Here is a 15,675-nt window from a genome sequence, read left to right on the forward strand (position 1 = left end):
ATATGTGTTCTTTTTGTGTAAATTATACATTCCATTTGAATAGTTTTGAGTATCATACAAGACCTATTTTATGGATGGCTCCAGTGGAATGAAACGTCTCACGGTACTCGATTAAATGTTTAATATTTGGCCGCAAACGCCAGAAGACCCACTCAACGTCATAACGATATTAAAAAAATTGTTTGCGGTCGCCTAATATTTTAAGAACGAAATAACATACAATATGTGCCTGAAATAAATGTTAGATTTTTCTTTATTGCAAAAAAGAGAATTAAGCAAGATATTTCCATGAAAGAAACAACAATAGAAAAGGTTTATGGTGGAGAGTGTTGCTTTTCGGAAAGCTCTATCATTAGTTAGGCGAACAAATAATCGTGTGATATGTATGTTACGTGTAACTGTCGCTATTTATATTGTATGTATGTACTACTATTATTATTTATCGCACTAGTCATTATATTTAAGCGTAAGTGGTATTCATTTGAATAATGTATGGTTATATTCGGCGTCCAAATTATTTTAGTTTTAACCTGCGACAAGCGCAAAGGACTTGCGGATCAAAAACGAACTTCCTACATTTCCATTAACAAGTATCATTTAAAAATAATGTTATTGATACAATGTGTATTCAAAGAAAAAGAAAATTTGATTGGAATAATGCGCACAATGTTTGGAATACTTTCATTTGACGGTTCTATATATTTTATTTTAATTAAGAAAATGGTTTCTTTTTCAGTTATTTGTTGTGCGTCCTAATTTTCGTCTCGCTTCCGTTTTTGTGCTACAAATATATCGAGTTCCTAATTTTAGCTTTTTACTGAGAAACAGTAGTCCGAAGTTACAGGTCCGTAGCGGAAGACTTAACGGAATTGCAAGAGTAATGGATGACATTACAATCACAGGGAGTACATGTTCTTGACCAGTTTCATATGCCTCAAACAAATTGGCGCGATTATAACGGACAGAACTAGTGCTATTCATTAGCAAAGGCTGTCCACGCAGCTCTGTGTAAATCTTTTACCGGCAGATGTTTACTAAATAATGTTACTGATAGTTTTAAATAATCAGCCGTTTCTGAAATGTCCGGTCAGTCTACACAGGGACTACAGGGACATAATTGTCGAAGGAATGTAAGAGGAAAGTAAACTAAATTTTGTTTTTAGAATTCGCGTCACTTTGTTTGATAGCTTCGTTACTTAAGAAAGTATTTATTTTTTTAATAAAGAGATCAGTCGGTACGATAACTAGTCGTGTTTTAGGGGCTAATAACAGGCAGCATCGCAAACGTGACGGATTTGATAAGTAGGGCGCGCGCGATAACCTGTGAGCCCCACACATTCCAGAACTCGAATGGCCGAATAAATGCGTTATTTTTGTATAACTGCCTTCGGGCCTTGACGTGCATGGTTCGATGCCCGGTTGGTGTACGATTATTTCATAGGGCGTTGAAGTCGAAATTGTAATCGATAAGTTATTTTAACCACAAAGATATGTAATCATTCTAGTCGGAAATAGTCATAAAATTATGATTTGATATTAGTATAATTTGACTGAATATAAATTATAATTGCAAGCATATTTTATTGGTTTCATTAATGTCCTATAAAATATTGACCCTTGAATAAAGCACGCACATACCTACATTATATTAAATACACAAAAGATGGAGAGTTAAATTTGTATGTCTATAAAGAAATAAATAATCCTACAATTGTTTAGCTGCAGTGTATTTCCATTGAATTTAAGTTCTCACTAAATAAAAAAAATACTGTTCAAGTTCAAAGTACGATCATACGATGCATAAAGCAAAATAATGTTCTATCGGTACCACGAACCATTTAAAACTAATGGATCCTTTACCCTCTCGCCAAGTTGAAGGTTGTTACTGATGGGGTACGTACACTTTTGCTCTGAATAGGCTTAATGAACACTGCAGCTTGACTATTACCTGAAACAATAAAAAATAATATTAGTGTCATGATGAGACACAAATTATACACGTATTCCTTTAACGTTTAAATAACGTAGTTCAAATAAAAATAAAAAATAAAATAACGGTATTTGTCTTTGGACGATACTCCGTTATTTCGACACAGATGAATGCTTCTAAAAGAGGGTAGATCTATTTATCTATCAATAATCACCCACCCGCATTTGTTTCACTTCTGTTCTTCCGTGATCATGGTGCATATAATTGGGACGAAATATCGAAGTTTTATTAAAAAAAAGGTACGTAGTATAAATCTTGTTATTATTTGTAATCTTATTACATTTATTAATGAATAACTATTAAAAATCGTAGGATGTTCTGCCATTAGGCTTTTGGAAATTTATTTTATACGACTTATAATTATTATAATTTTAACCTACCCCTATTTGGGTACATTTACTCCCACATCATATTTACGGTTAAAGTTTAGAATCTACATTCACTTATTTGAGAAAATTAAGCAATAGCATGCTGAGCCGAGAGTTCTCTCACTTAGCGGGTAGTTTTGCGTGTTACCGTCCATTTTAATTCTTCAATTTTTATTTGTTTAAACAAAACCACCTTTACATAAAACAAGAAAATTGTGTTTAAAATGGTGTAACATATTTGAATAATGTGGAATGTCGTGAATATTACGTTAAGTTTACNATGTTTACTGGCGGGAAGTAATAAGCCGTGATCATTGGTGTAGGTCGGCAAGTGGCGATGCTGCGTGCAAATCGGGACCCGCTGCGCTCGCCGAGAAGCTCGCGCTTGATCGGCGACGTCTCACGCGCGAGCTTCGCCCGTCCCTACGATGTGAGGTTAGTTCTTTGTCTTATCCGCCATTACTGTTGGTTGATGATGATTATTATTTTGTTCGTTTTTATTTATGTTGTTTTATTTGTTACTTATTAATTAGATAAATCTTAAACAAAAACTAAGTTTTTCTAGACGATAACGATCGAAGTTTTGTTACTCTACAATGCCAATACTCCCAAATTTCTATTACACTAGTGTCCGGTTGCATGAAAATTGCAAGTTACCTGCTGCATCTTACTTTAGGTCGTTGTGATCGGACGTCCAATAATGAATTACCCTAATATTTCGTCAATTTAAGTATAGGATATTGTTACTTGCTACATAATTATAAGGTCCTTAAACTTTTCGAGTGTATAACAATTGTCTTAACAGACGGGCATTCTTCCCGTGTCGACACGGTCTTAGCGCTGATCCCGGTAATGAGTAGGAAGCGGGTAATCAAGCGGGCGCGCGGCGTAGGCGCCGCCACTCGCGCGCAGCACGCGGCAAGGAACAGGTGAGCTCATCCTTTTACTTCAACTGCTGTGGAATTTTGATAATATTAACTTCTAATTTTGATTTCATTTTGGCAATATAATAATACAAATATGATATTTTTGTAAATCGATTGTTAAATACACACACCGGCAGANAAGTTTACTGGCGGGAAGTAATAGCGGTGATCATTCGTGTAGGTCGGCAAGTGGCGATGCTGCGTGCAAGTCGGGGCCCGCTGCGTTCGCCGCGAAGCTCGCGCTTGATCGGCGACGTCTCACGTCACGCGCGAGCTTCGCCCGTCCCTACGATATGAGGTTAGTTCTTTGTGTCATGATCAATTGCAGCTGTTGACTGATGATTATTATTGTGTTCGTTGATGCTTAATGTGTTTTATTCGTTACCAATATGTGAGAAAATAATTAATATGTATTGAGTTTTGACAATTAATGACTCTTGATTCTAAACAAATCTCGTAAAGTTCAGTACAGTTCACCTACCTAAATTTTCGTAGCTAGGCGAACTGTATTGAAACAAAGATAAACACTGGCGACCGTTGGCAAGTAACCTGCTGCTGCTGCATCTCACATTAGGTCGTCGGTCTAGTTTACGATCGGACGTCCAATGATGAGTAACGTTACCGTAATTAAGACAGTAGGATATTGTTCCTTGTACATAATCATAAGGTCCTTAAACTACTGTATCACACTGTCTTAACCAGCCTAGCCAAACAAGCCGTTAACGACCGGGCATTCTTCCCGTGTCGACACGGTCTTAGCGCTGATCCTGGTAATGAGTAGGAAGCGGGTAATCAAGCGGGCGGGCGGCGTAGGCGCCGCCACTCGCGCACAGCACGCGGCAAGGAACAGGTGAGCTCATCCTTTTACTTTAACTGCTGTGGAATTTTGATAATATTAACTTCTAATTTTGATTTCGTTTTGGCAATATAATAAAAAAAATATGATATTTTTTGCGATCGGTAAATACGTTTATGCCTCTTTTTATTTGGTACATGACTTGAGATTTGATATTACTTGCATGTAAATCTAGAATTTGCTAGGTATGCGTAATTAAAACGTAATTTTTCTTTTACAATGTTATGAACTAGCGGCCGCCCGCGACTTCGTACGCGTGGACCTCGTTTTACCCTCGTTAGATATAATGTTGATAGATAGCGTTTCACTGCTTCCCCGCACGAATATTTACGAACGTCAAAGACAGTAGTTTGTCCTGCGCTATAGATTTGGCGCTTTTTGACACGTCTTATATATTTATTGAAATGTATTTGTCACATATCGTCATAAATTATAGCCTATATGTTAATCTGGGTTATCTATACTTATAATAAATCTGTAGAGAGGTCAATTCTGTACATGAAATATATTTTCAAAATAACTATCAGGGGGTGATTAGTGATCGATACTGATCCAAAAAATGCAATCAGTAAAATTTTTGTCTGTCTGTCTGTCTGTCTGTCTGTCTGTATGTTCCTTATAGAAACAAAAACTACTTGACGGATTTTAACGAAACTTGGTACAATTATTCTTCGTACTCCTGGGCAGGTTATAGGATACTTAGGAATTCGCACGGGCACGAGAATTTCCGGGAAAATCCTTTTGTATGAAAAATCTAAACTGCTTAAGTTAGACGCTTGAAATTTGGCATGCAGGTACCTTAGTAAACTCAAAGCTTAGTTACAACAGGATATTGCAAAATTCCCACGGGAACGGGAGTTAGCGGGAAAAAACATTTGTATGAAAAAATCTAAACCGCGTAAGATAGATGAAGGGGGTAAAACGGGATCCACGCGTACGAAGTCGCGGGCGGCCGCTAGTAAACAATAATACTGTAAAGTTTCAACAAAATCCGTTCAGTAGTTTTTGCGTAAAAGAGACATCCAGACATCCAAACTTTCGCCTTTATAATATTAGTAGGATTAGTAGGATTTGGGGATTTTTGTCTACATAGCCCGTATATCTGACGCCATATTAAACCTTGTTTACTTGAGAGCAATTGTCAAGTCTGCGCGCGCAGATGACCGCGCGATGACGAGCAGGTCCGGGCGCGCACGCGTCGCGCTTGATGGATGGCTCGCTCCTGCCTAATGGCTACCGGTATCGTCGGAAATTTTGACACCCAGAAATTGCTATTACGGCCGTAATTCGGACTACCTAGATTTACATTATTTTTCTGAAATATTTCTTAGATTTTGTAAACAATGTCAATTCTTTCTGGGTAGATTAGTGGGCGGACACTTTAATGTCTCAATTATCCTGCCATCTGGTAAGAGCTGAGACTGTATAATCATAACCTACGGTATAATATGCAAGCGATACCTACTACTTCTGTTTATGTAACTAAGTTGCCGCCTACCTAGATTTGCGGTGCTCTTAATGTTGTTAGCATTAGTTTGATGTGTGTAGCAGGCGCGGGGACGGACTACTTTGTTCGCACCTCGTTCCCATTGGAGCAGCCTTGACCCCGCCGGTTACTACACAGGCAGTTGTCCAGGCCCGACCGTGACGTCACCGCAATTAGGGCAGCCCTTCCCGTAGAAGGTTACTAGCTCAGCTATGGCTCGGCAACGCACAGGCGGAGATATGTTTCGTAACCGGGTCCGAATCGATATCCTAAAATAAATCTTAGATTCATTCAACATTGATTCACTTAGTTTGCAACTTGCAACACCATTTCATATTGCTTTAAAAACAATGTTCTACTTAATTAGAATATGCAGATACTTCCACAATCAGAGATAATGCTTTGGTAATCTTGAACAAATGATGAGAAGTTGCAGTAAGAGAAATAAGTTGTGAGTTGAATTGAAAATGCGATTAGGACCGCAGAATTTGTGGAATATTTTTGGCCTCCTTTTTAGTATGGAGGAAGTTGCTTTATTAGCATTTTGTGTGCTTATCAGAATGTTTGCATTGGACCGCCGTGTTTTGCAATGTTTTTGACAAGCGTGTAATTAGCTCATCGTAATAATATGATGACCGCCTGCGGGCGGCGACTCTTGACCCTTTATCTGCGCCGGCGCAGATACCGCACTCTGCGGCGGGACTTTGTCGCAAGCGCACTCTCCCTGTAAGTAAATATATTTTCTGGAAGCTTCTGGCACAGATTCATAATAAGAGTAAATCAGTTTTTCGAATAAATTAAACTCCTTTGAGTGTGTAACCAACTTAGTAGGTTAATTTCGGATTTTACACAGATGAAGCACGAAAGCTCTTTGTTCTAATTATCATCATGCGTGTCAACAATTTCATAAAACACGATGACGTACATTTATTGTACAGAAATGTCTTTATAGATGTAATAATCTCATGATTTGTCGTAGTATTTTGTAGGTTCTATGACAGTGTATGGGCAGGAGGCAGTGGTTGTAAAGCGCCGCTCCCGTGCCTGTGATATGTGGTCAGGAAGGGAACTAACTAATGGTGGAGATATTAAGTAGTTTTTCTAACTAATTAGAAGTTGCAGTGTGTTGTGAGATGGTCCGCATGAAGCTGGTGTTGTGGTGCGCGCTGCTGGCGGCAGCACGCGCGTGCCCGCTGCGGCCGGCCGGCGCGGGCGCACAGAGCCCCGGCGACAACTTCTACCGCCTGCTGCTCAACGGCGACGTGGAGCGCTATGCGCCCGGCCAGCGCTACGTGGGTGAGTGCTTGACCACCACAGCCTTGGAAGATTCATTTATTTTAGATTCACATGAATTTTCAGGCTCGGATTAAGTCTAAGTTCTTTTTTGCTCCTATATTTGTATGCCTACATATCATACAGTTGATTCATTAAGTAATACATTGAAATCTAGGGCTCATAATACACATTTTTATTGGTAATGTTACCAGAGATAATTTTCCAGAACAGAAGCTTAGTTGTTCAGTTAACATGTTGCAAAATTCCACTATCTACACTATAAAATATGTTTAGTAAAACAATTGATAAGTTTCTTGTAATTTTATCGTTTACATGTTATTACTGTTTAATAACTGGAACACTGGACAGTAAAAATGATAACAATACAATAAAAGTGCATTGACATGAGCAAGTTTTCTGACGCCATAAACTCAAAAAATGCGATTTTTACACACATTATTATCGAAGTAAACTATACTGGTCATCACAAAACTCAGCCCACTTACGTTTTACAGGAAAACTCGTTTCTACTGACACAATCATGGTGCCCCAACAATATTGGTGTTATTTGAAAGCCCAATAAATATCCTTAAAGAAAAACACATTTAATTTATTAATAAACGATTAACATAAAACGCGATATACAATATATGTGACTTGAAAAAAGACCTCACTTTGGGCTCACCTCTGGGATCAATTAGACCAATTTTTATGGTTATAAAACCAAATAATGATCTCACGTGTCCTCTTTAACAGATGGATAGCGATTAATCCCAACTTAACAGTTTTATAGCCATAAAAGTTGGCTCAAGCGTAACTACCTATTTTTTGAAGAAGTGACTCTGGATTCTTCTACAGACACATTTTTTAGGGTAAAAACCATTCCTTTAATGAAATGAAGTTTAGAACTAGGCTTTTAAATGGTGCCAATATTGGTGGGAAGTGGGAATGCATACGTTTGAAAGTGCTTGTCGCGGGAGGGTCGATTTTTGTGATGACCAGTGTAGTTTGATTCTCCAACCCCTTATACTAGTATATCGATTAAAGAGGATCGTTTATCGCAGTGACCCTGGTTGGGTCGCGCACACACGACGTGGTGCAGCAGTTCACGCGGTTCAAGGTGACTCTGGAGCCGCTGGACCCGGCGGCGCCGCGCGCGCCCTCGCGCCAGGGCCAGTTCCAGCTGTTCGCCGACACGCTGACAAGGTTCGACGAGGAGTGCGTCAACTCCGTCGTCGAGGCCGACGACCTGCCCAAGACCGAGGTGCAGGTCATGTGGAAGGCCCCGCCCGCGGGCTCCGGATGCGTGCTGCTCAAGTGAGTGCATCCGTCAAAGATGTTATGTTATCTTTATGTGCATCCTTGTATCAACATTGCGAGGCGGCTCGCGAGGCTTACTCGTGGTGCATCAAACGAGCAAAATCGCAAACAGCTTTGCGAGACATCACAATGTTGATACATACTCGTCTTTAGTTGTTTCTTTTGTAACAATGTTAAATAGGCAGGCACTCCCAGTCGCAGCAGGAGCCGCTTTCTTTCAAGTCACATTCAGATAATATCATTGTAATGAGGGCTATCGTTTTTATACTTAACAGTTGGCACCCCTGGCGATTGACAGGACCTTACTCTACAGTGGCGCCATCTTAATGAGTGCAAATGCGATAGTCCTCCTACCACTTTAGCGCTCACCAGTTGGTGCCACTGTCTTCGCTACTAGCAAGTGACAGGACCTTACTCTACAGTGGCGCTAACTGGTGAGCGCTAAAACGATAGCCCTCATAATGTTTGGTCTGCAGAGCGATGGTGTACGAGAATGAGAGCCGCTGGTTCGCGGAGGACGGGCAGCTGACCAAGCGCGTGTGCGAGGACGCCGCCGTCTCCGCGCCCACCTGCTGCGCCTGCGACGACGCCAAGTACAAGGTACGGGCCACTTGTTCGTTCGTTTGTTTCAGCCGAAAGACGTCCACTGCTGAACAAAGGCCTCCCCCAAGGATTTCCACAAAGACCGGTCCTGCGCCACTTGTACTAGCTACTTAGTTACTTAATTCCTCCGAGATTTCAGACTAGGCCGTAACAGATAGTACTGCTTTCCTTTCAGTTTCTTATTTTCCCTCTTTCGTACTTGAATAGACCTGCATGATCGGAGGAATCGTCCCTCGATATAATCAAATATTCTCAAACGTCGCACACGTCCTTCTGCATTGGAAATTCAATGTAATTATACTTTCTTTCTTTTGATGATGATGAAACCTTCTATAGGTTGTTGGGACAAACTTGACCTTCATTAGTTGGGTTTTTATTGGCGGTCAAGTTGTAGATCCTGGCTACACAGAAGTTGCAGCGGTGGGAATGAGAGGTGGGAATAGTCCCATTTATAGGTTGTTGAGACAAGTAGCACACCTGTTATTTACGTCACGATGTGGTGTCGGTAGATGGTGTTCGAGGGCCTGTGGTCGGCGCAGACGCACCCGAAGGACTTCCCTGTGCAGGCGCTGTGGCTGACGCACTTCTCCGACATCATCGGCGCCACGCACCCCGCCAACTTCTCCTTCTGGGGCGAGGGGCAGATCGCCACCGACGGCTTCAGGTATTTATATTGCAGCCTGGTCCCGACCATTTATTTACACTGACTATATATTTTGCTTTCTACATCCTCGATGGTAGAAGATAGTGGAAGATGAAGCTCTCTTTCACCTTCGCTCTAATCATTGCTTTCTTTCAATTGAGATCCAGGCCAGGAGTTTTTCCGTCGTGTGAATAAAAAAATACGTTTTTTATTTATTTGAGCCATAAATGACTCTTTCTATGAGGATCTTTTCTCATTTTAAAAGGAATAGAAATACGACTTTATTGTCTTTTGCTGTCCTATAGATCAATATTGATAAGCCTAGGCGCAGACCATGGATTTTTAGTCGGACAGTTCATCAGTATGGGCATGTATGGAAGTGCGCACATTACACCGATTTGATTTGGCCGATTCATACAAATTAAAATCGGGCCCAACTATCGGCCAACCAAAAATCGGTGGTCTGCGCCTAGTCTAAATGAAATGACTTCTTAAAGGAGTTTAGATTTTATTTATTTATTATTACATTATTTATCCGTTATATCTTTGATTTAAATAGTGTCTTAAATCCTCTTGAGGTTTGTCCAGAATCAGAAGATTAGAGAGTAATAAAAAGGGTCTCGTATGTTCTTTTCCCTCAGATCGCTAGCCGAGTGGGGCTCCATAGGGCTTCAGGAGCGGGAGCTGCGTCAACAAGGCAAGCTGCTGCGCTCCATCATCAAGGCGCAGGGCCTGTGGCACCCGCGGGTCAACTCCAACACCACCGCCGTCTTCACGGTCGACCGCAAGAGGCATCTGGTCTCGCTGGCTTCTATGTTTGGTAAGAAACATTTAGAGAGAAGCCACACCACCGCTACCGTTTGCCATCCTTGTACACATGTGGTATGCGACGGCGCAACGGCACCGTCTCGCTCAATCGAAGTGCGGTGTGCCTGCGGCGCGGCGCCGGAACGCACCGTCTGGCATATCATTGATTTTTATATGCAGGATGCCGCAACGGCACCGCTCCGGCGCCGCGCCGCAACCGCACCGCACCGTGTGGCTTCTCCCTTACGTTGCAAGTCTGTTTTTGACTGACTGTTTCTGTTTTCTGAAAGGAGGAGGTTCTCATGTTTTAAAATAAAAGACGAATTATTTTCATGGATGCATATTTATTTTAGGCCCATCCCCGGATTGGGTGGTTGGAGTGTCTGGGCTGGATCTCTGTCAGAAAGACTGTTCCTGGATCGAGTCGAAAGTCATCGATTTGTTCCCTTACGACGCTGGCACTGATAACGGCATCTCTTATATGGTAAGTTTTTCGTATAAGTTATATGAGAACTTACGTTTTTAGTTTAGGTATATTAGGTTATCATTTATCTTGGTCCTATTTTCGGGTGTCCATGACAATTTCTAGTTCATGGCCAATCGGCCATTGTGGAAAAAATTGAAGGAGGCCTATGTTCAGCAGTGGATGTCCTATGGCTGAAAAAGATGATGATGATGATTGCAATTTCAAAAGCATAAGATAAGTTTATATTAAGTTTATTCCGGATTATAAACATGATTCGAAAGACATTAAATAATACACAAACTAGGTATGTAAAAATTGTACTTATATCCACCCCCATTTATCAAGCTTGTGTTTGTCGTCAGTCCCCGAACTCGGAGACGGTGCCGCGCGAGCGTATGTACCGCATTACGCCCATGTACCCCGAGGACCCGCGCGCGCCCTTCTACAACCCCGGGGCATCTGAGGTGCCTCCTATGGCACGCCTGTACCTCACGCGGGAGAAGCTGGTCCCGCGCTCCTGCGACGAGGACGCGCTGCTGGCGCAGGTTGTGGAGGAAGTCGAGACTTCTCCGGCAGCTGAGCGACGTAAGTCACATATTATATCAAGCATCTTGTGGGCAAGCTCACTCTTCCTTCTACAACCCCGGGGCATTGGAGGTGCCTCCTATGGCACGCCTGTATCTCACGCGGGAGAAGCTCGTCCCGCGCTCCTGCGACGAGGACGCGCTGCTGGCGCAGGTCGTGGAGGAGGTCGAGACCTCCCCGGCAGCTGAGCGACGTAAGTCATATATCAGGTATCTTGAGGATCAGCTCACTCCATCAGCGTCCTTCTATTCTACAACCCCGGGGCGTCAGAGGTGCCTCCTATGGCACGCCTGTACCTCACGCGGGAGAAGCTCGTCCCGCGCTCCTGCGACGAGGACGCGCTGCTGGCGCAGGTCGTGGAGGAGGTCGAGACCTCCCCGGCAGCTGAGAGACGTAAGTCACATACTAACAGGCATCTTGTGGGCAAGCCACTCTTCCTTCTCCAACCCGGCGCGTCAGAAGTGCCTCTTATGGCACGCCTGTACCTCACGCGGGAGAAGCTCGTCCCGCGCTCCTGCGACGAGGACGCGCTGCTGGCGCAGGTCGTGGAGGAGGTCGAGACCTCCCCGGCAACTGAGAGACGTAAGTTATATACTATATCAAGCACCTTCTGGGCAAGCTCATTCTTCCTTCTACAACCCCGGCGCGTCAGAAGTGCCGCCCATGGCACGCCTGTATCTCACGAGGGAGAAGCTCGTCCCGCGCTCCTGCGACGAGGACGCACTGCTAGCGCAGGTTGTGGAGGAAGTTGAAACCTCCCCGGCAGCTGAGCGACGTAAGTCATATATCAGGCATCTTGTGGACAAGCTCACTCTTCCTTCTACAACCCGGGGGCGTCAGAGGTGCCTCCTATGGCACGCCTGTACCTCACGCGGGAGAAACTCGTCCCGCGCTCCTGCGACGAGGACGCGCTGCTGGAGGAGGTCGAGACCTCCCCGGCAGCTGAGCGACGTAAGTTGCGTATTATCAGGTATCTTGTGGGTAAGCTCACGACAGGTACCCTACTACAATATCCCGGGGCCGCAGAAGTGCCTCCCATGGCGCGCCTCTACTTCACGAAAAAAGCTCGTCCCACGCTCTTACACTGCTAGCGCAACTCGTGGATAAGGTCGACTACTCCCTGACAGTTGACCGATGTAAGTTGTAGGCGAGCTCACTCCACCGGCGCCCTTCTCCGTAAGTGTTCGTCGGCCAGATGTTAGGAGGGGGAGGGTGTTTTATAATAGGGACCATGTGTAGGCAAAAGGGTCTTTTGACCAGGTAAAATTAAGGGGAGAAAAGTAAAGGGTAGTTTTTAATTCCATCATGTTTATTTTGTCTCGCTCGCAGCGGAGTGCGCGGTGTCGGAATGGAGCGCGTGGTCGCCGTGTTCCGTGGCGTGCGGCAAGGGGCTGCGCATGCGCACGCGGCAGTACCGCATGCCGCAGAAGGCGCAGATGTTCGCCTGCGACCGCCAGCTCGTCTCCAAGGAGATGTGCGTCGCAGCCGTTGCAGAGTGCGAGTGAGTCATTATAGTCTGGTCCGGGAGCACGTAGAATTTTGTCCAATGACCCCAAGCTACCCATCCTTATCGCTCGCGCGTAATTTATGTTGGTGTCGCGCTCGCACACTCACTGCGGGCGCGCGTCGCACAGTCGCGACAGCAATATAATTACGCGCGAGCGATAAGGATGGGTAGCTTGGGGTCATTGGACAAAATTCTACGTGCTCCCAGACCAGACTATACACGCATATTGTGTTGTTTGTTATTGTGCACCGACTGTACAAGTCCCAAAGCCCACAGGTAGGAACTTGAATAAAACGAAGATTCCAGTGGCAAGTCTCATTTATTCCGAACCAAAATATGTAGAAGGGCCGTCTAAAACTTACATACCGCGATTCAATGTACACACAGCGCCATCTATCGGTAACTCAATACACCACATATATGAAGATTAACATTGAATACCGATCTATAAGTTTATGTTGGCTTGTACAATCACCTCTATCAAAGGTTCCAATTTGATTCCTAATCTTCTGGTTGACAGCTCATGTCCTCTCCCAAGTACAAAACCATTCTTCATCCTTATCTTATTACAAATTCTCTCTCAGAGGCGACAACGCGACCGACAACGAGGAAGACCTAACCCTGGGCGCAGTTGAAGACCAGGGAATCTGCCGCACGTCCGAATGGGGCGCGTGGAGCGAGTGCTCGGTCACGTGCGGCGTGGGCGTGGCCACGCGCCGCAGGCACTTCCTCGACCGCATGGGGCCCAAGAAGTGCCCGCTCGTGCCCATCGGTGAGTGGTATTATCATCACTGTTAGTGGTATTATGACCTCCTGTGCCACATAAGACGTTAATGTAACATTATTTATTCATATTAGGAAGACCAGGGTTTACATAATTGATTATTTTACAATTAATAACACTTGATAACCACTTATAGGTCCCCACACATAGAATTGTGGTGGATATTTAAAGAAATTATAAAAAAACAGATAAAATTAATATGATACACGATACACCTAATGTTGTATTAAAGAGATAGTAATTTAACCATATTAAGACTTCCCGCCTCATATTTATAATAAACAACACGATATAAAAAAATCTACATGATAGGCTTGAAAAAACGCTCGCTCAGCAGCCGCCTAGGCGCTGGTATGCTAGTATAGAATAAATCAATATCTAGTTCCTTACTCAGTCCGTTAAATCTGTCGCCAGCACGCCATATAAAGCTATTCTGTCTATAGTTAGTCCAAAGATTATGAAACGTCAAGTGGCAAAAATAAAAAACTAACAACTCAGTATTGATAGTAGCGCCCTCCTGTAAATGTCATAATTTTAGGGTTGTCCACGTGGCAAAAATCGGAACTAATAATTCAGTACAGATAGTAGCGCCCTCCTGACAATGTCACAGCTGGGACGGTTCATTGTTGGGCATCGATAATCTCATATTGCCGTGTGGTGACGGCAGAGTAGAATACTTTTGTCACCAACCCCTACTCTTCCCGCGGGTGTCGTAAGAGGCGACTTAGGGACTACACATCAAACAGAGAACGGGCAGCAGCGCTCTCTGAAAATCATCAATCTTTTAAACTGCGATCTCCAACCCGCCTGCCAAGCGTGGGGATTATGGCAAAACCCTCCACTATAGTGGAGGAGGCTCATAGTCCAACAGTGGACTGTAAAGGGCTGTTGATGATGATGATGATGAATCTCATATTACTCGTGCGTATCACATAAAATTTTCTCCATACACGCTGTTGCGTAACGTGCGAACCGTGGAGTGGCTCGCTTTGTTTTAATTGTTAACTTTTGATTCTCTCCCGCAGAGGAGAACCGCAAGTGCATGGAGCCGCAGTGCACGGAGGTGGAGCACGACATCTCGGACCCGTCGTGCCCCACGTCGGAGTGGGCGGCGTGGTCGCCGTGCTCGGCCTCGTGCGGGCGCGGCGTGGCCTTCCGCACGCGCCTGCTGCTGGTGCCGCCCGAGCAGCAGGCGCGCTGCTCCCAGGCCGTGGAGCTGCTGCAGCAGCGCGCCTGCTCCGAGCGAGACTCCTGCGCCGTCGACGCGCTCACCGCCAAACGTGAGTCCTGCACGCGCCCGAGCAGCAGANAAAAAAATACCAATGATACACCTTGATATTATGTCCAAATTAGTTCAAACATTAGTCATTGATTTGAATGATAAACACCAGTGTAATTAAAAGATTTCGAAAATCAGATAAAACGGATTTGTGAGTAAACCAGTACTCTTACAATCGAATAAAAAGGTGTAGCATGTACCCTTGGTACACCTTTATAACCACAGTAAATATAAATGATGTCTAGAAATCTAATTTATTTTAACAGTCTTACTTTCGTGGCCGAATACGCGATTCCCTTATAACAAGGGAACATGGCATACAATGGACAAATTAAAATGTTCCTTGAATAAGCTATCCTGTTAATTTCAGCTTTATATTACTGTACGCGCCAGCATTAAAACCTCATACATTTCAAACTCATGTCACACTATTCTATCACTCATTCTGACAGTCCTTTTCCTATCCTCTCCCTCTCACCTTCAGTCTCGCTCTAGCATCGCAACGCGCCGCTTCGCCTACCTATCTGGGCGTTAATAATAAATAAGTATCCAAAAATAAACCAATTCAAATAAACACAAATCGCGCGCTAAACTCATCTCAATAAAATTCAAGTGTTTGTGAAAGTGAAAGATGAACCAAGCTTGGACCGTCCTGTGGAGTCTGCTCAATCGAAGGTATCCCATCCCGTTCCTATCCCAATCTCCTACAATTACGACTTATAAGAAAGTTATCGAACTGCAAAAAAATATCAGGAATTCTTCTATAAGCCGACCAAATTA

At 43.7% G+C, this 15,675-nt stretch overlaps 2 protein-coding genes across 6 annotated transcripts in view; both read left to right on the forward strand.

Annotated features, from left to right (window-relative positions):
- Positions 1 to 1,573, forward strand: part of LOC114357732 (uncharacterized) — a 69,790-nt gene extending 68,217 nt beyond the window's left edge. Inside the window, exon 14 of the mRNA XM_028311480.1 lies at positions 313 to 1,573. The gene's annotated coding sequence lies outside the window, so the exon portion shown is untranslated. The remainder of the gene's footprint in view (positions 1 to 312) is intronic.
- A 1,100-nt stretch (positions 1,574 to 2,673) lies between these two features.
- LOC114357748 (extracellular matrix protein f-spondin) overlaps positions 2,674 to 15,675 on the forward strand; it is a 33,200-nt gene continuing 20,198 nt past the window's right edge. The window contains exons 1-12 of one of the 5 annotated variants that reach the window (XM_028311512.1): positions 2,674 to 2,793; positions 3,164 to 3,287; positions 6,749 to 6,922; positions 7,966 to 8,218; positions 8,698 to 8,821; positions 9,334 to 9,488; positions 10,109 to 10,287; positions 10,628 to 10,758; positions 11,103 to 11,325; positions 12,655 to 12,826; positions 13,417 to 13,604; positions 14,642 to 14,896. In XM_028311512.1, the coding sequence (XP_028167313.1) occupies positions 6,760 to 6,922; positions 7,966 to 8,218; positions 8,698 to 8,821; positions 9,334 to 9,488; positions 10,109 to 10,287; positions 10,628 to 10,758; positions 11,103 to 11,325; positions 12,655 to 12,826; positions 13,417 to 13,604; positions 14,642 to 14,896 (1,843 nt within the window). In that variant the 5' untranslated portion in view covers positions 2,674 to 2,793; positions 3,164 to 3,287; positions 6,749 to 6,759. Of the gene's footprint in view, positions 2,794 to 3,163; positions 3,288 to 6,255; positions 6,353 to 6,739; positions 6,923 to 7,965; positions 8,219 to 8,697; positions 8,822 to 9,333; positions 9,489 to 10,108; positions 10,288 to 10,627; positions 10,759 to 11,102; positions 11,326 to 11,597; positions 11,719 to 12,654; positions 12,827 to 13,416; positions 13,605 to 14,641; positions 14,897 to 15,675 lie in introns of those variants that run through there. The other 4 variants (XM_028311513.1, XM_028311510.1, XM_028311514.1 and 1 more) reach the window with 4 other exon arrangements.

Source organism: Ostrinia furnacalis, unplaced genomic scaffold (genome assembly GCF_004193835.3).
Source record: "Ostrinia furnacalis isolate ACB-3 unplaced genomic scaffold, ASM419383v2 OfSCF3339, whole genome shotgun sequence".
NCBI lineage: Eukaryota > Metazoa > Arthropoda > Insecta > Lepidoptera > Crambidae > Ostrinia > Ostrinia furnacalis.